Below are 21,959 nucleotides of genomic sequence, written 5' to 3'. Positions count from 1 at the left end.
GTGTTTATTCTCTTTTATTAACTAGTTTTTTACATTCCAATCCCAGTTCCCCCTCCCTCCTCTCCTCCCACTCCCCCCACAGGAAGTTTGTGGTCCCATCAACTAATTGGAGCAAGACCAAACCATCTGAGAACCATGTTTTGAACCCCCCCCCAAAAAAATGTCACAAGGTAGACCAAAGAAACACATGGTGCCGTCAGTGAGACAGACATTTCGGGATGGATTACGAGCAGTCATGGCTGGTGACATGGCGTCCATGGAGGCCCCGGGAAGAGGGTCCTCTGAGGACATGGAGCCCAGAGTGGAAACATGCTCTGGTGTCTAGGGACACTCGGCCCCAGGACCTGAGTGGAGGTGGCATCTGGCATGAGAACTGAAACCCAGGGCTGTCGCCTCTGCAAGATGCAGCTTGTAGACCCAGTGCCACACCACATCCGCCTACACCCTGGGTGTCGGAGAGCGGTGGGAAGCAGGAGCAGGTCCTATCACCGGGGCTGGAGGCTGAAGTGACTGTAGTCTGGGGTCCTGGTTGTAATGGCGGGAGGGAGGGTGGAAGAGGAAAAGGTAGATGGGAGAGAAGATGACTGCCAGGGGTGCATGATGGAGATCTGCCCCCCAGTAGCACAGAGCCGCCGCCGGGTGGAGGAGATGCCGGGAGACTGGTGGAGGCTACCCCTGCCTCTGTCTCTGAGGTGCCCCTACTAAGCAGATGTCTGGGGCCTGGAGAGATGGCTCGCTCTTAAGGGCACTGGGTGCTCTTATAGAGGACCTGGATTTGATTCCCAGCACCCACATGGTGGCTCACAACCATCTGTGACTCCAGCTCCAGGAGATCTGATGCCCCCTCCTGGCTTCTAGAGGTACTGCACACACGTGGCAATTGGACATATACAGGAAAACACCCACACACATAAAGTAAATTGTATTTATTGAGCATTTACTGAGTGTGCAGATTTGAAATTGTTTCAGTGTTTATATGATATAATCTACCTTTTGAGGCTGGTGATTGTGTGTGTGTGTGTAGGCCAGAGTTAACAGCAGGTGTCTCACTGATGAGCTAGGCTGCCTGGTCAGTGAGCGGCAGGGTCCTCCTGTTTCTGTCCCCCAGTGCTGAGATTGTGTGAATGCATTACTGCACCCACATTTGTTTGTTTGTTTAGACAGGGTTTCTCTGTGTAACAGCCCTAGCTGTCCGGGAACCAGGCTGGCCTTGAACTCACATAGATCCTCCTGCTTCTGCCTCACAAGTGCTGGAGTTAAAGGCGTGAGCTGCCACCACCCAGCCTGCACCCCACTTTTTTTTTTTTTTTGGTTTTTGTTTTTTGGTTTTTCGAGACAGGGTTTCTCTGTGGCTTTGGAGGCTGTCCTGGAACTCGCTCTGTAGACCAGGCTGGCCTCGAACTCACAGAGATCCGCCTGCCTCTGCCTCCCGAGTGCTGGGATTAAAGGCTGCGCCACCAACGCCTGGCTTAAGCGTTATTTTTTCTAAATTTGTTTGCAGGGTTAGAATTTGTCCGTGTGAGACAAAGGCTTAACTTCTGAGCCGTATGCCCATTCTCCATTTCTGTTGCTGTATAATTCTTGTGTGCGCTCAAGCACTTGCCCTGCACTGGGTCTGTGTACCACACCCATGCCTGGTGTCTGAGGAGCCGGGGGCGATTCGGAGGTCCCTGGAACTGGAGATATAGACGGTTGTGAGCTGCAGTGCGGTTGCTGGGAACTGAACCTCTGTCTTGTGGCAGAGAAGCTGGTGGTTAACCGCTGGGGCATGAGGCCCATTACTGTATTTTATATTTTTTTGGTTTTTCGAGACAGGTTTCTCTGTATTGTTTTGGAGGCTGGCCTTGAACTCACAGAGATCGGCCTGCCTCTGCCTCCCGAGTGCTATATTTTAGACTGGGTCTAATGTAGCCCAGGCTAGTCTCAAATTCACTCCATAGCCGAGGTTTACTTCGAGCTCCTGATCCTCCTGCCTCCAACTCGTGAGTACTAAGATGACAGGTGTCCTCTGCATGCCCGGTTTACTCAGTGCTGGAGACAGAATGCTGGACTGTATATTAGGCCAGTGCTGACTCCCTGAGCACTGTAACAGCAGAACTAACAATGGAGTTGTTGATTTAAAATTTTCGCACAGGGGCTGGAGAGATGGCTCAGAGGTTAAGAGCACTGACTGCTCTTCCAAAGGTCCTGAGTACAATTCCCAGCAACCACATGGTGGCTCACAACCATCTGTAATGAGACCTGGTGCCTTCTTCTGGTCAGCAGGCATACATGTAGGCAAAACACTGTATACATAATAAATAAATAAATCTTTAAAAATAAATAAATAAATAAAATTTTCGCACAAGGGCACACAGAAGGAAGAAGTTTGGAAGAAATGATTGAAATAGTGGGATGATATTAGTTGGTAACAGGGCTGGGGACAGAGATTGCTTGTGGGGAAGAAATGATCTGCAGAGTGGGGTAAGTGGGAGACAGTCTCACCTTTGGGGAACCCACGATGAGCCTGTTCATCACTGTATAGCTGACTGTCCCAAGGCCCACCCTCACCCACAGCAGCTGAGTTTGCAGTTTAAAGCCTTCCGGTCAAAATGATTCCATAGCAAACCAATGTATTTGGATTAGCACATTGTTGTCTCTCTAATTGGGTTTGTGTGCTTGTTTTACTATATATTTTGAGATATGGTCTCACTCTGTAGACCCCGCTGGCCTTAAACTCACAGAGATCCATCTGCCTCCTGCATGCTAGGATTAAAGGTGTGTGCCTTTAACACTCAGCCATCAGTAGATTTTTTTGTTTTCTATTTCCTGAGACAGGGTTTCTCTGTGTAACAGCTCTGGCTATTCTGGAACTGGCTTTGTAGACCAGGTTGACTTTGAATTCCCAGAGATCTGCCTGTTTCTGATATTAAAGACATGTGCCATCACCACCCAGCTGTAAAGTTTATTTATAAAAAAGCAAAGATAGGTCAGACCATCGTGGAGCTCACCTTTAATTTGAGCATTTGGGAGGCAGAGGCAGGCAGATCTGTCAGTTTTAAGCCAGCCTGGTCTACAGAGTGAGTTCCAGGACAGCCAGGGAAACACACAGAAACACACAAAAACAACCACAAGAAAATAAAATTTAAAAAAAAGCAAAAGGAAAACAGGGAGCATGATGGTGTAGGGCGCCCTCTAGAGGCCCGGTCTGGTTACAAGAGAGAGGAGAAAACACCATAAATTAACAAAAGTCTTTTAAGGAGAGTGTCACTGAAGCTTGATTCATGATCCATACTGAGAAAGTGAGAGGATTTCTCAGAACCCAGTGCCAGCCAGGGAGACATAGTCACTTACCTCAGAAAATGGTAGAGGGAATTTCTGTGGTACCGCTCAGTGTGGAGCCCCACCTAGAATCCTTCAGTGAGGGACTGGGGCGTGACGCTGAGCAGCTACATGGAGGGACATCCCCAACATTAGGACAAGTGACCCTCTGCAAACAATACCAACCACAAATGCCGTAGGCCATAGAGGAGGGCACAGGACACGGGGCGTGAAGACCAGGTCCCTACCGTCCTTTTGGGGAAATGTCTGGGTTCTGTGAGACCTGCTTTCAAACAGCAGCCTGATTCTGTGACCCCTGAACATTTCTCTCATGCTCACTCTCTGTATGTCTAAGGAGCCTCTGCTGCTGTGTCTTCACGTTTAGAGTGCCATCTGCTTATTGTTGGAAGGGAATAGGGCCAGAGCTTAAGGCAGTGTTGAATTCTAGGTGTGGCTTCACCCTGACCAGCTGTGTCTCCTTGTGTTAGAACCCCAGAAGAAGGGCCTTCAGGACCAGCCCGCGTCACCCATGGTCCAGGGACACCACAGGGTCTAAGGACAAGGCAGGACAATGGTTGGGCGGTGGTGGTGTGTGTCTTTAATCCCAGCACTCGGGAGACAGAGGCGAGGCAGGAGGATCCCTTATGAGATAGTTCAGGGCCAGATTGAGTGAGTTCCAGGATAGGATGGGGGAGTGTAGGCATTTCGGTCGGATCGGATGGGTCAGGTATTCTGGCACTCGGGAGTCACAGAATACTGAGTGTTACACAGCTCAGATGGAAAGGTGTCCTGGAGCTCGGGAGCCAAGGAACACCACAGGCCGCAGTAAGCTTGGCAGTTTACAGCCCTGCCTCAGGGAAAGCCTTCCCCTGTGTATCGGCTCAGCTCCGGCAGGACAGGGTCTTCCAGCTGGCGATGTTTGCCCAGTGTAGCAGTTTTACTCCTCCAGCAGAAGAAAGTTTCCTGGGCTAAGTTGCTACAGTTCAGCTCTTCTCCCGGAGAGCAGAGACTGGAGAGCCCAGCATAACAACTCCGCTCTGCCAAGGGAAGGTTTCCCCGGCAAAAATGTTACAGCCCTGCTCGCTCTGCCCTGCCCAGGGTTGCCTCTGTTCCACTGCAAAAGAAGGTCTTCACCCAAAGCTCATCCAAGGGGTTTATTGGGAGGAAAGAAATCCAGGAGAGTGGCTGTCCTCTGCCAGAGTGGCAGAGGACAGCCAGGTAGCCAAACAGCCACAAGCTGAACAGACACAGGGTTTATATAGGGCTTCCAGGGTGGGGATTGGTTAGATTTTAGTGCTGAGCTCACATTGGCTAGAGCTCTGCTTGAGGATTGGATAGTTTTCTGCACAGGGTTAGGGTCAGATTTGGCTCAGGTTTCAGGGCTAAAGTGTGTTTCTTTCTCTGGTCCTTTTTAGCCTTTTGGCTCTAGTTTTAGGGCCAGGGTGCATTTCTTTCACTGGCTCTGATTCCAGGGACAAAGTGTGTTTCTTTGGCACTGGTTTCAGAGTCAGGATACGTTTCTTTAGTTCTGGTTGCAGGGCCAAAGTGTGTTTTTTCTTTGGCTCTGCTTGTCCGCTCAGGGTGTGTTTCTTTGACTGGACCTTTTTCCCTACAGAGGGGGGGGGGCTGCTCAGGCAGGTCCTTATCTGACTCCTCACGGCAGAATTTAGAATAAACTACACTGTGTTAGGATTAGGACTGTGGGCGTGGGGCACAGCTGAGTGTACAGGGATCCCCAGACTCTATTCCCAGCAAGGCGAGTGAGCCACATCAGCATTCAGGAACTGGATGTCAGGAGTTCAAGGTCATCCTCAACTAAGTAGTCTGAGCTACATGAGAGTGCCTTTATTTATTATTTATTTATTTTTGGCTTTTTGAGACAGGGTTTCTTTGTGTAGCTTTGGAACCTGTCCTGGAACTCACTCTTACAGACCAGGCTGGTCTCGAACTCACAGAAGTCCACCTGCCTCTGCCTACCGAGTACTGGGATTAAAGACATACACCACCACTGCCTGGCGTTATAGAGATGTTTTATGAACACTTCAAGAGCAAAGTCCCTTAATAGCAGGTGTTTAAAGATGGTTACCCCAATTCCCAGCCTTTGGCTACAAAGAACAGAACAGTGACTGGACTTGTCCAAACAGTACAGACACTTATTAGCTGTTGGGACAAAAGTCTCTGAGCTGTCATGGCCTACAGGCAAGGTGTGATCCAGGCTGTTGAGACCTGTTCAGATGGGTTACCCTGGGGCTGGGACTTCTTCCTCTCTGGGAGGGGGTGAGGACAAGCACCTCCCATCCCCACCCCTCTGCAGAACCTGTTTCTGGATAGAAAATCTTGAGACTCAGGCCTGAGCCAAGTAACTGGTGTTGATCTCTCTCTCTCCTCCCTGCTTTCCTCCTGTCTTTAAATTTTATTTATTTAAAAAATGTTTAGTCTGAGGCAGGGTCTCCCTAAGCAGCCTTTTTTTTTTTTTTTTGGCTTTTCGAGACAGGGTTTCTCTGTAGCTTTGGAGGCTGTCCTGGAAAGCAAGACACTAGACTGCATTCCCAGGCAGGCACAGGCCAGGGTGCCAACCTTCAATGGCCGCAGACAACACCATGCACCCGAACCTCAGGTCTGGTCCGGCGTCCCCTCCTCTTCGCTCTGCCTGGCCTCACAGCGTTCTCACCTCCTTTTCTGGGATCTTACGTCCTACGTCCCGACCATGAGCTGGGTCCGCTAGGCTGAGAGCTGGGGCAAGCGTGTGGTGGGATCAAGGCTTCTCTAACAGGGCCCCGAGCGCGCCTCATCCTCAGCGCCTCCCACTCCTCCCACTTCCCCGCCCCAGCTTCCCCCACCCACCTCTTCCCCTCCATCCCGACTCCTCCGCCACCGCCCATGGCCCCGCCCTCCTCCCGTGACCCCGCCCCTCCGCCTCCTCCCCCTCGGCTGCGCCGTCTCCGCCCTCCCTGCCTTCTCTCCCTGCATCCATTCCTTCCTCCTCTAACCGCCCTTCTCCACCTGTCCGCCCCCCCGCCGCCCCGCCCCTCCCTCTGTCCCTCCTCCGGCTGCTTCCCCTGGGTCCTCCCCTCTTCCCCTTCCCCCGGACTCACCCCGCTCCTCCCCCACTTCTGCTCTCCAGGGCTCCTCCGCGGGCGGCCCTGCCCCTATCTTCCTGGTTCTGCCCCTCTTCCCGCTGCCCCTCCTCTCCTCCTGGTCCCCTCCCTCTCCAGGCTCTGCCTCGGTGACCTCTGCACACCTCCGCCTGCTCTTCCCACCCCTGCCCGTGCTCCGCTCGGGGGCCAGCGCCTCCGTAGCCCCGCCCTCCTCCCCAGCTCTTCTCCGCGCCCCTCCCCGCGTCACCTCACCTCCTCTCGGCCCGTCGCTCCCGTTCCCCCCCCTCTGACCTAGTATCCACCCCCTCCCGGTCCCCCTCTCTCCTCCCCCGGCTCGCTCCAGGCCCCGCCTCTTCCTCGTCTGACCTGGCTGTGCCCCGCCCCTTCTCCCTTCCCAACGCCCCGTCCTAGCTCCTCTCTCCTCCGCTCCTCGCTCCCTCTGCCCCTCCCCACCTCTGCTCCCCGTCTGCCCTCCTCCCCGGCTCCCTCTGCATGCCCCACCCCTTCCTAGCCCTGCCCTGTCCCCCGCCCCTCTGGCTGCCCGTCCGCTCCTCCCTCTTTCCCTCCTCCCCCGGCTCCTCGCAGGCCCCGCCTCCTCGGAGCCCCGCCCCTCAGCCCTCGCCTTCCCTCGCGCCTCTCAGGTTCCGCCTCTTGACGGCCCCGCCCCAAATGAACACGCCCTCCGTGGCCCCGCCCCCGCGCCGCAGCGACAAGATGGCGGCGGGCGGCAGCGGGCGTGCGTCGTGCCCGCCGGGGGTCGGGCCTGGCACGGGCGGCCTGGGGCCCAGCGCCAATGCCGCCGCGGCCGCCGGCAATGCCGCTGCCTGCGCCCCGGGGCCGCCGCCCCCTCCGTCCCCGCCACCCGGGCCCGGGCCGGACGCGCAGGCCGTGGGCGACGAGCGCGACGACGCGGGCCCGGGCGCGCTGCTGCGCGAGCCCGTGTACAACTGGCAGGCCACCAAACCCACGGTGCAAGAGCGCTTCGCCTTCCTCTTCAACAACGAGGTGCTGTGCGACGTGCACTTCCTGGTGGGCAAGGGGCTCAGCTCGCAGCGCGTCCCTGCGCACAGGTGGGCCGCCGGGACGCGCCCGGACCCCGCAACCCTAGACCCTGCACCCCTGGACCCTGAACCCCACCCGGACCCTGCACCCCAGGAACCAGCGTCCTGGAACCCTGCACCCTACCCAGGACCGTGCATCACAAGCCCTGCACCCCAAACCCCGTATCCTACCCAGACCCTGCACCCCATCCCTTCCCCTCCCGCATTCTGCACCTCACCTGGGCCCTGCACCCCATGAACCCAGCACTGTAGGACCCTGCAGCTGAGACGCTGAAATACCTAGGATGTGATCCTCAGACCCCACATCCCCGGTCCCCGCACCCCAAGCCCTGCAGTCAAACCTTGGACCCTGCAACCCTAATATCAAGACGCTGGACTGCATCCAGATCCTTTACCCCTAGATTCTGCATCCCAGGCCTTGCACCCCAAGAACCTACAATCCCCCCAGGACCATGTATCTCAGACCGACACCACCCAGACCTCGTGTCACCCCGAGACTCTGAGTCTAAAGCCTTGGGCATTCCTGTTGCTCACCTGAACCTAGTTATCGGACACCCCTACATCACAGTCCAGTCCCTGAGCATGGGGAGCCCGCGCTCCTGGACTCCCTTCTGGGTCCTGCCTCTCTTGGACCTGGTCCTCAGGTCCTGCTCCTGACCCTCCGTCTAGGACGCATCCTGCTCCAGGCACCCTCCGGCCACCCCACCACTCCTGGTCTCTAGCTTGTCCAATTCCTAGGACCCCCTTTCCCTCCTCACCCCACCGTCTGAGCAGGGTATCTTTCCCCAAGACGCCCGTACCTCCCTGGCTACCCTGCTCTTGCCTCTCATCCTGGGCTCCCTGGCTCCCGAGCTAGCGCCCGAGATCTCACCAGACACATCTAATTCATGCTCCCACTGAGCTCTTTGGGAGTGGGCAAGGGCCCTGCACCGTCTTAAAGGAGTCGGCTCTCAAGGGTTTCCAGATGAGGAGCAGTGGGCACCACCCTGCCGATGCTGTCCTGGGCACATCTGAATACTTGTGATAGTTCCTTTGCTTGGCGTCAGAATGGGGAACGTAGACCCAGGGGAGGAGCGAGGTGGTCTCTTCCTGTTAGGAGTGCTGGGGTGTGTGTGTGAGAATCTCATAGCAAGGACAGAACAGGAAGATGGAGGGGTCCCACGTCCCCCAGGAAACTTGCAGAGAAGGGGATGTGGCAGGTGGCAGGGTGGGCAGTGGAGGACGTGGCACCGTGGCTGAGAGGTTAGTGGTCTGAGTTGTTGGGCAGCGTCAGAAAGGGTCCTCCATCTTGAGCTCTCTGGGCCTCAGTTTCCATGCCCGCCGTACTGGACTTATAGCCCTGTCTGGGGTTGCTGGGGTGTGGTGACTCCATATGTGCTTATAACTGTCCCTCGTGGTTCGGCTGGAGTTCGCTGGTTGCTGTGGGGAGGGGACATGTAGGTCACACGTGGGTGGTGGCATCCCTGGGCCTGACTCCCGCCTAACACCGTTGCAGGTGACTAACGGCTGAAAATTTGGAGGAAAGCAGTGTGGTGATTCACCTTTTTTTTTTTTTTTTTTTTTTTTTTTGGTTTTTCGAGACAGGGTTTCTCTGTATTGTTTTGGAGGCTGTCCTGGAACTCACTCTGTAGACCAGGCTGGCCTCGAACTCACAGAGATCCACCTGTCTCTGCCTCCCGAGTGCTGGGATTAAAGGCTGTGCCACCAGCGCCCGGCTGTGATTCACCTTTTGCCTGAGGCAGGGGACTGCAAATTCCTAGGAGATCCTGTCAGCAAAAGTCAGAAGAGTCTTAGTCTAGTCTTTGGGGAGCAGAGGGAGGTGAATCTTTGTGAATCAAAAACCAACAGCAAATTCCAGAACAGCCAGGACTACATATTGAGAGTCTGCCTCAAAAAACAAACAAAAAAGAATAATCAGAAAAGAAAAAAAACTAAGCTGAGGACTTGGGGCATGGCTCCTAAGACTCCCCCGGAGAGGGGCTGGGGCTGTGGCTCACTGGAGGCAGGAAGACGGTTCAGGGTTAAGAGAGTATGCTACGTGCTCTTGTGGAGGACAAGCTTCGATTCCCCGTGTCTGCCTTGGTGCCTTGAAGCAGCTTGTAGCTGTAGTTCCTGGGGTTCTGGCTTCTGGTCTCAAAAGGCACTTGTACTCATTCCCGTAATTTAAAAGGAAAGGGAGATTAAGGAACAGCCCCTTCCAGCCTGGGAGACTTAGGAAGGACCCTCCCGGAGGCCTTGCATAGCCTGCGCAGACCTGGCTTCCTTAATGTGGTCTTCAGGGCCCTGTCGTATTCTGTCCCTTTGTTTTGGGGTCCTGAGGACCTGTGTGTGTGGTGGACAAACTCTTCACTGAGGCATGTCCTGAACCTCTGGGTTCCTGTGGTTTCTGGCCACTGTGTGACCATAGAACATATAACCCCACTGTAGTCAGATCGAGGGCAGCACCTGGCTGGGCCTTCGTCAAGGTCACAAATGACAAATGTGAGGGATCTGCCGGCCTAGAGGAGCACTAGCGTCTCATGCTGGCTCAGGTCCTGGTTGGGACTGACATTAGAGGAGACCTGTGTGACACCTGAGGCCACCCAGAGAAGCTGAGTGGTGCTCGCCTGTCACCAGCTCTCTGGAGGCTGAGGCAGGAGGATCTGGAGTGCATTCTTGGCTACATAGTGAGTTTTAGGGCAGCCTGAGCTACATGAGACCCTATCTACAAAACAAACAAAGCAGGAATTGGGGAGACAGTTCAGAGGATGAAGGTTTGCACCTACATAAAAGCCAGATAGACAGCTGTGAAGATAGGGAGTCTTTGGAGCTACCTGGCTGGCTAGAGCCTGGAATTGGTGGGCTTGGGGTACAGAGAGACCCCGTCTCAGTAGAGAGAGTAGAGTGTGACACCCAGTATTGACCCGCCAGCAAACTCACTGAAAGGGCCAGATTTCTGCTGGGGTTGTCTGTAGCTCAGTGGTAGAACACTTGCCTTAAGATGTGTAAGGTTCGGGCTGGAGAGATGGCTCAGCAGTTAAGAGCACTGACTGTTCTTCCTAGAGGTCCTGAGTTCAATTCCCGGCAACCACATGGTGGCTCACAACCACCCTGAATGAGATCTGGTACCGTCTGCTGGCCTGCAGGCAGAAGGCTGTATACACAATAAATAAATAAAATATTAAAAAAAAAAGAAATACAATACAATTAAAAAAAAAAGATGTGTAAGGTTCGCCGGGCGTTGGTGGCGCACGCCTTTAATCCCAGCACTCAGGAGGCAGAGGCAGATGGATCTCTGTAAGTTCGAGACCAGCCTGGACTACCAAGCGAGTTCTAGGACAGCCTCCAAAGCCACAGAGAAACCCTGTCTCGAAAAAAAAAAAACCAAAAAAAAAAAAAAGATGTGTAAGGTTCAGGGTTCAAGCCCACAACAGAGAGAAGAAATGTCTTGTCCAGTTATTGGCTCCATAGCAACTGTTCAACTTGGCTGTAGCCATGGGCAGAAGGAGCTTTGAGGATGGGTGCAGCTGTGTGTGTGTTTAGTTGTTTTGTTTGGTTTTTCGAGACAGGGTTTCTCTGTGGCTTTGGAGCCTGTCCTTGAACTCACTCTGTAGACCAGGCTGGCCTCGAACTCACAGAGATCCGCCTGCCTCTGCCTCCCAGGTGTTGGAAACAAAGGTGTGCGCCAGCACTGCCCAGCTTTGTTATTTGTTTTTATGTGTACAGGTGTTTGCCTGCGTGAATGTCTGTGCACCATGTGCATGCAATGTCCGGAGGAGCACAGCTGCTTATGAGCTACTGTGTGGGTGCTGGGAACTGAACTCGGGTCCTGTGGAAGAGCACTAACCACTGAACCTTCCCTCCTGCCACTTGTTTTTGTTTTGACAGAGTCTCATGTAGCCCAGGCTGGTCTTGAATTCTATGTTGCCAAGGATTACCTTGAACTCCTGACCCTCCTCCTGCTACCTCCCCATGCTGGGATAGTGCATGTACTCCATCATTCCCGGAACCCAGGCTCAGTCCATGCCAGCGAGCGCTCCACTCGTGGAGCCTGGGTTCTGGCAGTTGAGTGCCTGTCCTAATGTTTTCGTTGTTGTTTGGTTTTTAGACAGGCTGGCCTGGAACTGTTGCGGTCCTCCAGCCTCAGGGCTGAGATGCCAGGCCTGCGCCTCCATGCCCTGCTCCTATGGAGTCTCAGGGGCCACACACAGATCCCACCACACCTTGCCACGGGCTTCTGAAGCCCCTGCATCAGCTCGGGGACCAGTGGGCAGAGCGTCTGCCTGGGATGCTTGTCCTGGGGTGCGTGGGTCCTCCTGAAGCCATCTGCTGCCCTCCTCCTGGTGGGTAGCTCTCTCACTCGGGACAGGCTGCCCTGCTTCGGCTGTTGTGTGTCTCTGGTCCCTCCTGAGGAGCTGGCCATGTGGCTCAGGGCCTGGCGCCTCACCAAGCTCCCATGCAGTCCACGCCGCCCCCCCCCCCACCCGCCTGGTGCCCTCTTGTTGTGTTTTGTTTTCTGAGACTGCATCGCGCTGCGTGGCCTGGCTGGCCTCCAGCTCACCACAATTCTCCTGCCTCAGGCTCCTGGGGCCTGGGATGACAGGTGTGTGTTTCCGTGCCTGGCCTATTTACTCACTTATTTTATCTTTTATTTATTTATTTATTTTGTGTTCATTGGTGGTTTGCCTGCGTGCATGCCAGTGTGAGGGAACCAGAGTCCCTGGAGCTGGAGTTGACAGTTGTGAGCTGCTGTGTGGTTGCTGGGAATTGAGCCCAAGCCCTGTGCCAGGGCAGCCAGGGCTCCTAACCCCTGAGCCATCTCTCCAGCCCCATCTGGCCTATTACCTTTCTTAGCAGTCCATTCATGTAAGTTGGGAAAACGTTGTTTATTGTGTTCTCTTCAGATTCCCTTCATAGCTGACAGTGCTGGCGCACGCCTTTAATCCTAGCGCTTAAAAGGCAGAGGCAGACAGATCTCTGTGAGCTCTAGGCAAGTCTGGTCTACTTGGCAGGTTCATGGCTAACTAGGGTTTTGTTTTGTTTTTCAAGACAGGGTTTCTTTGTGTGGGCCTGGTGGACCTGGAACTTGCTCTGTAGACCAGGCTGGCCTTGAACTCAGCAGTGTGACTCTTTAAAATAAATAAGTAGTGCCGGGTGTTGGTGGCTCATGCCTTTAATCCCAGCACTCGGGAGGCAGAGGCAGGTGGATCTCTGTGAGTTCGAAGCCAGCCTGGTCTACAAGAGCCAGTTCCAGGACAGCCTCCAAAGCCACAGAGAAACCCTGTCTCAAAAAACCAAAAAAAAAATAATAATAATAAAATAAAATAAATAAGTAGTGCATTCCCTCCGTTTTCAACACTCCATTTTAACTCACAGGAAGCTGAGTTGGAATAATAGGAGTTTAGGTTTAGCCTTAGCTGCATAGTTTTGTCTAAAGAAAAAAGATATGTATATATTTTTGAGGCAGGGTCGCACTCTATAGACCAGGCTGGCCTGGACTCACAGAGATCCGCCTTCCTCTGCCTCTGTGTGCTGGGGCCAAAGGTGGGCCCCTGCTTGGCTTTTTACATTTGAGATAGGATCTGGACTCATGCCCTGTTGAGTGTCAGCGTGCCTGTGCGAGCCTCACTATTTGTGATCGCTGTGTGTTGTTGGCACAGGTGTCTGCGTTCACAGCAGGCCGCTCCATCTGTAAGGCTCCGGCCGTGTCCTGTATGTGCAGATTTATGGTCCCAACATTGAGACTGAGGCAGGAGGATCTTGAGTTCAAGGCTGGCCCAGGCTATGTGGGTAAGACCCCATTTGAAACAAAGAAACAACAGCAAAGATCTATTTTAATTGTGTGTGCATGTGTGTTCATATGTGTATGTATGTTTATGCACATGTTCCCATGTGTGTATGTGTGCACATGCATGTGTGAACATATGCGTGTGCTCACACAGGTGTTCATGTGTCTATGTCAGTGAGTGTGCCTGCCTGCAGAGTTCAGTTTCCAGGTCCCTGACACTGGTAGCAAGTGCCCAACATGGGTGCTAGGAGCTGAACATGGGCTTTTGGCAGGAGTGGCTTGTGGTCTTAGCCGCCGTCTCTCCAGCCCCCAGTTCACCACTTTAATTGTGCCTACGCCCGGGTGACTGGGACGGCGTCCGCTGACATAGTGCAGCCAGCGCTGTTGTCCAGCAGGCGCAGCAGTCAGCAGTCACTCCTGCGCCTCCCTGTCCTCTGGTTGCCTCACTGAGCATGATGTCTCCGTTCCCAATGCTCCAGAATGTGTGACGTAGCCTTGTTCCTGTTCATGGCTGTGTGGTACTCCAGTGTGTAGAACGTCTGATCACACTTGGTCCGATGTGGGCTGTTCCCACCTTTGGCTGCTGGGAACCCTGAGTATGTTTTAGCAGGCATGTGTATGTCCCTGTCACCTGCAAAGAGCTCCAGAAGCCATAGTGGACAATAGAAGTGTACAGGGAAAGGCTGGTGGCTGGGATGTCTGCCGGGGAATGGAGGCAGGGACAAGCAGGGTTTCCGGGGCCTCCCTTGGGACAGGTTGTCCCATTGCTGTGAGTCACAGAGGGCCTCCATGTCAGGCGCAGCTGGGCGCCTGAGTTTCTGGTTTGGGTTTCTGCGTGGTCAGTGGAGGCGCTGGCAGGGAAGTTATTTCTGGCTTACTGCTGCATGGCCTGGGCCCTCGAGCCTCTGCTTTGATGAACATTCAGGGTTCCCAGCCTCCACCTGGGCCAGGATGGGGAAAGGAGCTGGAGGACTGCGGGTCTGTGACTGAGACCTCAGAGCCAAGACCCTGGTCTAGCCAGCTGCACTCTGTCCAAGGCCCCCAGGCGGGTCCCTTCCGACTATCAGAACACCAGGCTCCGGTGTTTGCCTCAGTTTCTCCACTCTGGCTTTGCAGTGATGGGCATGAAGTCTATAGGTATGCACATGCCAGAGGGGTGCTGTATTGCTGAGCAATGCTCCATCCCCTCACTGGGCAGTCTAAGCAGGGGCTCTATCCCTGACCACGCCCCCAGCCCCTCACTGGGCAGTCTAAGCAGGGGCTCTATCCCTGACCACGCCCCCAGCCCCTCACTGGGCAGTCTAAGCAGGGGCTCTATCCCTGACCACGCCCCCAGCCCCTCACTGGGCAGTCTAAGCAGGGGCTCTATCCCTGACCACGCCCCCAGCCCCTCACTGGGCAGTCTAAGCAGGGGCTCTATCCCTGACCACGCCCCCAGCCCCTCACTGGCTTCTAGGCAGGGCTCCATCTCTTTTTCTTTTTTCAGACAAGGTCTTACTGAGTTACCCAGGTTGCCCTGAACTCCCGTTGTGCTTTGGTTCCTGCATAGCTGAGGTGACAGGTCATGTCCAGCCAGCTGTCAGCTCCTCTGAATGTCTGCTCGTGTTTCCCTCGTGAAGGCGCCCGCCTCCCTGCTTCCTCTTTGATTAGTCTCAGCTAATTCCTCTTGGGAGGGCCAGTTCCCGAGAGAGGCTCTGGTGTGCTCGGTTGCTACCTGGGACATGGTGGTGCCCAGTCTGACCCCTGTCCAATGTGACAGACAGTTGGCAGTGGCCAGACTGGGTAGGAGGGAGCTTGGGTACTGTAGGCCAGCGAGGCCCGTGTGCCCGTGAGAGGGTGTGCCCTCAGGGTGGTAGGCTCTGTGGAGGTTGCAGGCTCCTCATCCCTCAGCAGTGGCCCTGCCGCGGCTGCTGGTCCTGTCCTACTCCTGCGTGGGCCGTCTACATGTCCAGAGTGTCCACTGGAGAGAGCACTGGGCTGGCCCCATGGCCATTGTCTCCACCAGAACATGAGCTGTGTTCCAAGCTGTCACTGCCGGTCTTTTTTTTTGTTTGTTTGTTTTTGGTTTTTCAAGGCAGGGTTTCTCTGTGGCTTTGGAGGCTGTCCTGGAACTCACTCTGTAGACCAGGCTGGTCTCGAACTCACAGAGATCCACCTGCCTCTGCCTCCCGAGTGCTGGGATTAAAGGCTGCACCACCAATGCGGGTCTCCCTGTCAGCTCTTACAATGCTTTTGTTGTGGATGTCTGCACGTGTTGGGGTGTCAAGCGGGCTCTCCCATGTGGGTGCTTTGCTAATGTCAGGTGTCTCCATGTTTTCTGAGGTGGGGTCTCACTGAACTGGCGTCACTGTGGGTCTTGAACCCGGCCGTCATGCCCTCCATCTTGTCCTGGCTCACCCACACGGCTCCATCTGGAGTGGCCGTGGCAGTCACGTGACCCGTTTGCATTTCATTACTGACACCACCACAGGTTCCTCAGGCTCTTCCCTGCCCTTGCCCCAAGCCCTCCTGCCCTTCCCAGCTGCTGCCCAGCCCCTGGAGTCCAGTCCGCTTTCCCTTGTGAGGGCCGGATCCCCCTGCCTGCCATCGTGGCCTGGAGATTTGATGAGAGCGGGAAGGGCCAGGTGAATGGATGAGGGAGTGAATGAGGGAATTGGGGGGTGAGCAGGCGTGAGCATGAAGAAATGTGGCGCTGCCCTCGTGCTGGCCCCTCTACAGCCTCCTCCTTCCGGTTCCTCCTTCTAGACGTATCTGAGGTCCAGAAAGGCCTCCACCAGGGTCTCTGCAGGTGGGTGTGATCGGGCCTCTGACTGGCCTGGGCCAGCAAGACTCACGGACAGGCGCCCTCTCTTCTGGCTCAGGTTTGTGCTCGCAGTGGGCAGTGCTGTCTTCGATGCGATGTTCAATGGTGGAATGGCCACCACATCCACTGAGATCGAGTTGCCTGACGTGGAGCCCGCTGCCTTCCTGGCACTGCTCAAGTAAGTGTTCTTTTTTTTTTTTTTTTTTTTTTTTTTTTGGTTTTACGAGACAGGGTTTCTCTGTATTGTTTTGGAGGCTGTCGGTCCAGCCTGGCCTCGAACTCACAGAGATCGCCTGCCTCTGCCGCGCCACCAACGCCCGGCTTCAAATAAGTTTTCAGATCACTCTAACCACAGTGAGGTGTTAGAATACGGGGTAGAGTATGAAAAGCCAGAAGTCAAGCCGGTCCTGGTACATGCCTTTAATCCCAGCACTCGGGAGGCAGAGGCAGGCGGATCTCTGTGAGTTCGAGGCCAGGCTGGACCTACAGCCTCCAAAACAATACAGAGAAACCCTGTCTCAACCAAAAACCAAACCAAAACAACAACAAAAACCAAAAAGCCAGAAGACAAATCACTGCACATCTGCTAGAAAGCGGAACATTCTAGAACACATCTGGAGAAGAGAGGTCATCCTTCAGACAGTTTTCAGAATGTTTTAGGGACTGCAGAGATGACTGGGCACCCCATAACCCTGCGCAGAGGCTTGCCAGCTCCAGGGGGATCCAACACCCCGTGGCTTCTTCAGGGCCATATTTGCATGGCATGTGTAATCTCATGCAAAGCTCTCATAATACTTTTAAATCTTCTAAAGGAAGACTTAACTTGGTTATCCTTTTGAAACAGCCTGTCTCCAGGAATGGGCAGTGTGCTGTGTGGTGTGGACACTTACACTGCCCTGACCAGGTTTTCTGTGATTTACCCTTGATGGCCTAAGCTTGGCCATAAGACCTTAGCCCTGCTGTGGGGCCTCCCAGTCGCCTGCCCGGGGTGAGAGACATTGCCAGGGCAGGAGACACTGATGATGTCAGCTCTGATCATCCCCTCTCAGATAAGCAGTGCTTGCCCAGGTCTGCTGGTTGTGGGGTCACGTGGTGTTCTCATAGCCCATGCTCGTGCTCAGGTTCCTGTATTCGGATGAAGTACAAATTGGGCCCGAGACAGTGATGACCACGCTGTATACCGCCAAGAAGTACGCCGTGCCCGCACTCGAGGCTCACTGTGTGGAGTTCCTGAAGAAGCACCTACGGGCTGACAATGCCTTCATGCTGCTCACGCAGGTGGGTGTGGTCCCTGGGTGTCCAGTGCAGCCCACCTGACGTGTGTGACTCTGTGCACATGTGCCTGTGTGACCTCAACCAATGTCCATTTTCTTTCTTGTAGTTTTGAGTGGGGGAGGGGTTTTTGTTTTTGGAGATGAGGTCTCACTGCGTAGCCCAGGCTGTCCTGGAACTCCCTCTGTAGACCAGGCTGACCTGAATTAACAGAGATCCACCTGCCTCTGCCTCCCCTGCTGGGATTACAGGCGTGCACCACCAACGCCCGGTTTTTGATGTGGTGGTTGACTTTTCCTCTGAGACAGTCTGACTCAGTAGCCAGGCTGCTCCAACCCTGACCCTTCTGTCTCAAGCTGAGGTCTGGGGTGACAGGCGTGCGCCACCACACCTGGCTCCCCCTCTGTAGTCTTCACTTTGTGTATCATGAGGGTGCGCACAGTGTGCAGATGTGGGCTGCTGTGGCGACCAGTGCTGACCATCGCCATCTCTCTCTCTGCAGGCTCGACTCTTCGATGAGCCCCAGTTAGCCAGCCTGTGCCTGGAGAGCATAGACAAGAACACGGCTGATGCCATCTCCGCCGAGGGCTTCACTGACATTGACCTGGGTGAGTCAGGGTCGATAGGTCTCAGATCCCAGGATTGTGCTGGGTTTGGGTCAGGTTGGGGACCCTGATTTGAAGATAACGTGGCGGGCCTGGCTGTAACATACAGTGGGGCTTGGTAGTGGGGTGGCCTGTGACCAAGAGATTGTGGGGTCAGTGTTGTCCTTCCTTAGAGAGACCACTAGGCCCTCTATATGGATATCTGCAGAAGTCTTGGAAGGGCCCTGTGAGGTCAGAGCTAGAGGAAATAGTCGTAGGGTGTGGGAATGCACTCCTGTGACCTCAGTTCCCCCTCAGGAGGCTGAGGCAGAAGGATTGCTATGAGTGCTGGACCTGCCTAGGCTGTAGAATGAGACCCTGTCTCAAAAAGAGAGAGGGCTGAGACTCAGCTCAGTTGGTAGACTGCTCACCTCGCACTCACCAGCCTGCCACTCCAGCATTCAAGAGGTTGAGACAGGAGGGTCATGCCACCTCAGCTACATAGTGATTTTAAGGCCATTCTGCACCATATGAGACTCTGGAAGGGACAGAGGGAGGGAGGCAATGCTGAGTGAGGGCCATGTGTCAATAAAACTTTATTGATCAACATGGACAGAGGGCCACAGTTGCCAAGCCCTGGCTATGAGGTGGCTCCTGTACGTGGCTGGTCTACACAAGGCCCACGTGGTTACAGGCACCAGGGCTCACAGGCTCTCCCTACCGCAGACACACTGGTGGCAGTGCTGGAGCGGGACACTCTCGGCATCCGTGAGGTTCGGCTGTTCAATGCTGTAGTGCGCTGGTCTGAAGCTGAGTGTCAGCGGCAGCAGCTTCAGGTCACACCTGAGAACAAGAGGAAGGCGCTAGGCAAGGCCCTGGGTCTCATCCGCTTCCCCCTGATGACCATCGAGGAGTTTGCCGCAGGTAACAGGCTTGCACAGCTCGCACCTTCCATGCCACGGCTGACTTGGGGACGCGCCTGGGGCCCTGGGGTTTCCATATCCTGGGGTCATACCCTATCCACCACGCAGGATTCAGCTTTGGGCTGGGGCTCAGTTGGTAACCAGGTGCATGGCCAGGCGGCCACGTGCTCAGTGTGAAGCGAGGGTGTGCCGCAGCGCAGCAGGACTCCAGAGAGATCCACACAGGTGCAGGTCGGCCAGCCGAGAGCGTCAGGCAGAAGTCGTTGTGGGTCCCAGGAAGGACAATTGCCCAGCCCGAGGGGCAGGCCCTGAGTCCGCCTTCCCTCCGTGCTGTCAGCCAGCCCTCTGCCCGCAGGCCCGGCGCAGTCCGGCATCCTGGTGGACCGGGAGGTGGTCAGTCTCTTCCTACACTTCACTGTCAACCCCAAGCCGCGCGTCGAGTTCATCGATCGGCCCCGCTGCTGCCTTCGCGGCAAGGAGTGCAGCATCAACCGGTTCCAGCAGGTGGAGAGCCGCTGGGGCTACAGTGGCACCAGTGACCGAATCAGGTGGGGCCCCAGGACCCCAGTGGGGAGGCGGCTTGGGAAGAAAGGGGCAGCAGGACCTTCGCATGGTCCCGAACGGGCAGTGCGCCCTCTGCATAGCTCTCCCATGCCGCTCAGGCGCGCACCCTAATGGCCGCCTAATTCCTTCTGCAGGTTCTCCGTGAACAAGCGCATCTTTGTGGTGGGCTTTGGGCTCTACGGATCCATCCACGGGCCCACTGACTATCAAGTGAACATCCAGGTACGTTGCCAGCCTCGCCCATGCCACGCCATGCCGGTCTACCCTGCCAGCCTTCCAGCCACGCCCATAGCTTGGTCCCCTGTGCCCATCCCCACGCACGCCACGCCCCACGCCACGCCCACTCCCCTTGAGAGCACGCCCATTGGCCCCTCCCACACCCGCTCACCAGTACCGCTGTAGGCCCTCAGCAGCGTTGCCTCCCCAGATCATCCACACGGACAGCAACACGGTCCTCGGGCAGAATGACACTGGTTTCAGCTGCGATGGCTCCGCCAGCACCTTCCGTGTTATGTTCAAGGAGCCAGTGGAGGTCCTGCCCAATGTGAACTACACGGCCTGCGCCACGCTCAAGGTGGGGCCGCGTGCACCCGAGGGCACTGTCCCCGCCCCTGCCAGCTGTGGGGGCCCCTTGTTCCCCAAGTCTGGAGCTCCTGCCTCACTGCTGTGCCTCCCGCCCCCCGCCAGGGCCCGGACTCTCACTACGGCACCAAAGGCCTACGCAAGGTGACTCATGAGTCACCCACCACGGGAGCTAAGACCTGCTTCACCTTCTGTTACGCGGCCGGGAACAACAATGGCACGTCCGTGGAGGATGGGCAGATCCCGGAAGTCATCTTCTACACCTAGGCCTTTCTCCACCCAGGCCACCCCTTGCCAGCCACAGGCCAGCCTCCCTCCCTGCCACTTCCCTCGTCATCACGGAAGGGGCTGCCTTGTGTCCACAGTGACAAGTGTGACCCCAGCCAAGGCACTGGAGAGTTGGTCGGGTCATGGGCTGGGTCCTGTCAAGACAATCCCTCAGTCTTGGGGGGCAGAGGGGCCTGGTCCCGTATGGACAGCTGCTGGGTGCCAGGGGCGGTGGCTTGGGCGTCTGTGGTCCCACTGTGGTCCCTGCAGCTCAGGCAGCAGGCCCGCTCCGTGCCCAGGGTGCCACGGCATCCCCTGTCCGTTCTCTGAAACTGCACTCTGCAATGCATTGGAGCCACACCCGCTCTAGCCCATGCTCAGGCCTGTCCTCCAGCCGATGGTTTGGGTTTCATGTTCCTTCGTTCTCTGCTGCTCCCTAGGGACCCAGGGCCTGACCCGTGTACACTGAGGTCCCCTGAAGCCCTTGGCCTCCTGGGCGTGTGCATGTGCAGGGCATGGTCAGTCCTGAGAAGCCTTGGCCGGGGCTGGTGGCCTTGCTGGAAACTCTGTCCCAGGATGGGTGTGATGTGGGCCATTGTTTCTGCCCCTCCCGCAGTGTTAGGACAAGGCCATCACCACCCAGCCTCCGTGGATCTGCTCCCGCAGGGGAGGCCAGCAGAGCTCAGCTCTGAGCCTGCAGGGCTGGAGCCGCAGGTCAAGCCCCACCCAGATGCACTGCGCCTGCAGCTGTGGCCCCCGGGAACCACAGCACCCTGTGCAAACCACAGCCCTGGTTCTCAAAGCCACCGGGCTCCCCGTCCTCATGCCCCAGGAGGCACAGTCCTCTGTCTGGGGCCCCTCCCTCGTGTCACCATACCTTGACCTCCTGCCCAGAGCCCATGTCCTCCCCAAAGCCATGGGAGGTGAGCCCTCCACACTGTGTCCCCAAATGATTTTTTTTTAATAAAGGAAAGAAACATAACATACCTTGAGCCACTGAGTGCCACATCCTCTAGGTGCTGTGGGGCTGGTAAGTGGGCACCTCGGCCACCAATGTAAAACCCTAAAAATTCCTTCCCAACACCCCCAAAAGAGCAGAGGTGGGCAACCAAGCTACCAGCAAGAGCTAAGGCCCCGAGAAGGGAGCTGTCATCCCAGTCCCTAGGAGGAAGAGGCTGGAATTCTGGGCTAGCCTGGGACAAAAAAGGGGCCACCGAAGAGTTGGCTCAGTGGGTTAGAGCACCTGCTGCTCTTGCAGAGGACCTGTGTTCCCAGCGTCTGACGGGAGGCTCAAGCCACCTGAGCTGCCACTGCACTTGTGGGCATGCACAGACAAACGCATGATTTAAGATGATGGAAGTGGCCGGGCGTTGGTGGCGCACGCCTTTAATCCCAGCACTCGGGAGGCAGAGGCAGGCGGATCTCTGTGAGTTCGAGACCAGCCTGGTCTACAGAGCGAGTTCCAGGACAGCCTCCAAAGCCACAGGGAAACCCTGTCTGGGGGGAGACCCAAGCTAACAGAAAACAAACAAAAACCTAAGAGAGCATGAAGAGAACAAAACAGAAAGGTCCCCCAGGGTGCCTAAGCACGCAAAGGTGTCACCAAGCCTGGCCATCTGCGTCTCACTGCAGACCCCACGGTGGCAGGAGAGAACAGCTTCGGGAAGGCCTCTGACCCGTGTGCACCTGTGGGGCATGAGCGCTCCCCAGCCAGGGTGCAAATACCTGAGTCTTTCAT

The 21,959-nt window shown here is 55.7% G+C and overlaps 1 protein-coding gene and 1 long non-coding RNA gene across 3 annotated transcripts; one reads left to right on the top strand and one right to left on the bottom strand.

Moving 5' to 3' along the window:
• Positions 1 to 7,015: 7,015 nt before the first annotated feature.
• Btbd2 (BTB domain containing 2) lies at positions 7,016 to 21,203 on the top strand. Of its 2 annotated transcripts, none has more exons than XM_040737853.1 (9): positions 7,016 to 7,468; positions 16,088 to 16,207; positions 17,151 to 17,307; positions 17,804 to 17,909; positions 18,612 to 18,809; positions 19,146 to 19,356; positions 19,507 to 19,594; positions 19,800 to 19,946; positions 20,060 to 21,203. In XM_040737853.1, exons 1-9 carry the CDS (start codon positions 7,068 to 7,070, stop codon positions 20,219 to 20,221), a joined length of 1,590 nt encoding a protein of 529 aa, XP_040593787.1. In that variant the 5' UTR covers positions 7,016 to 7,067; the 3' UTR covers positions 20,222 to 21,203. The 2 variants fall into 2 exon arrangements, with proteins under 2 accessions (XP_040593787.1, XP_040593788.1); XM_040737854.1 differs by having other exon boundaries at positions 7,023 to 7,468; positions 19,164 to 19,356.
• Positions 18,465 to 19,846, bottom strand: LOC121136754. Its single transcript, XR_005873869.1, has 2 exons — positions 19,761 to 19,846; positions 18,465 to 18,728 (listed from the first exon to the last, which is right to left on the bottom strand). It is a non-coding gene; the product is annotated as an uncharacterized LOC121136754 (long non-coding RNA).
• Positions 21,204 to 21,959: the final 756 nt, after the last annotated feature.

This window comes from Mesocricetus auratus, unplaced genomic scaffold (genome assembly GCF_017639785.1).
Source record: "Mesocricetus auratus isolate SY011 unplaced genomic scaffold, BCM_Maur_2.0 Super-Scaffold_100676, whole genome shotgun sequence".
In the NCBI taxonomy this organism is placed as follows: Eukaryota; Metazoa; Chordata; class Mammalia; order Rodentia; family Cricetidae; genus Mesocricetus; species Mesocricetus auratus.
This window is presented reverse-complemented; position numbering and strand designations above follow the sequence as displayed.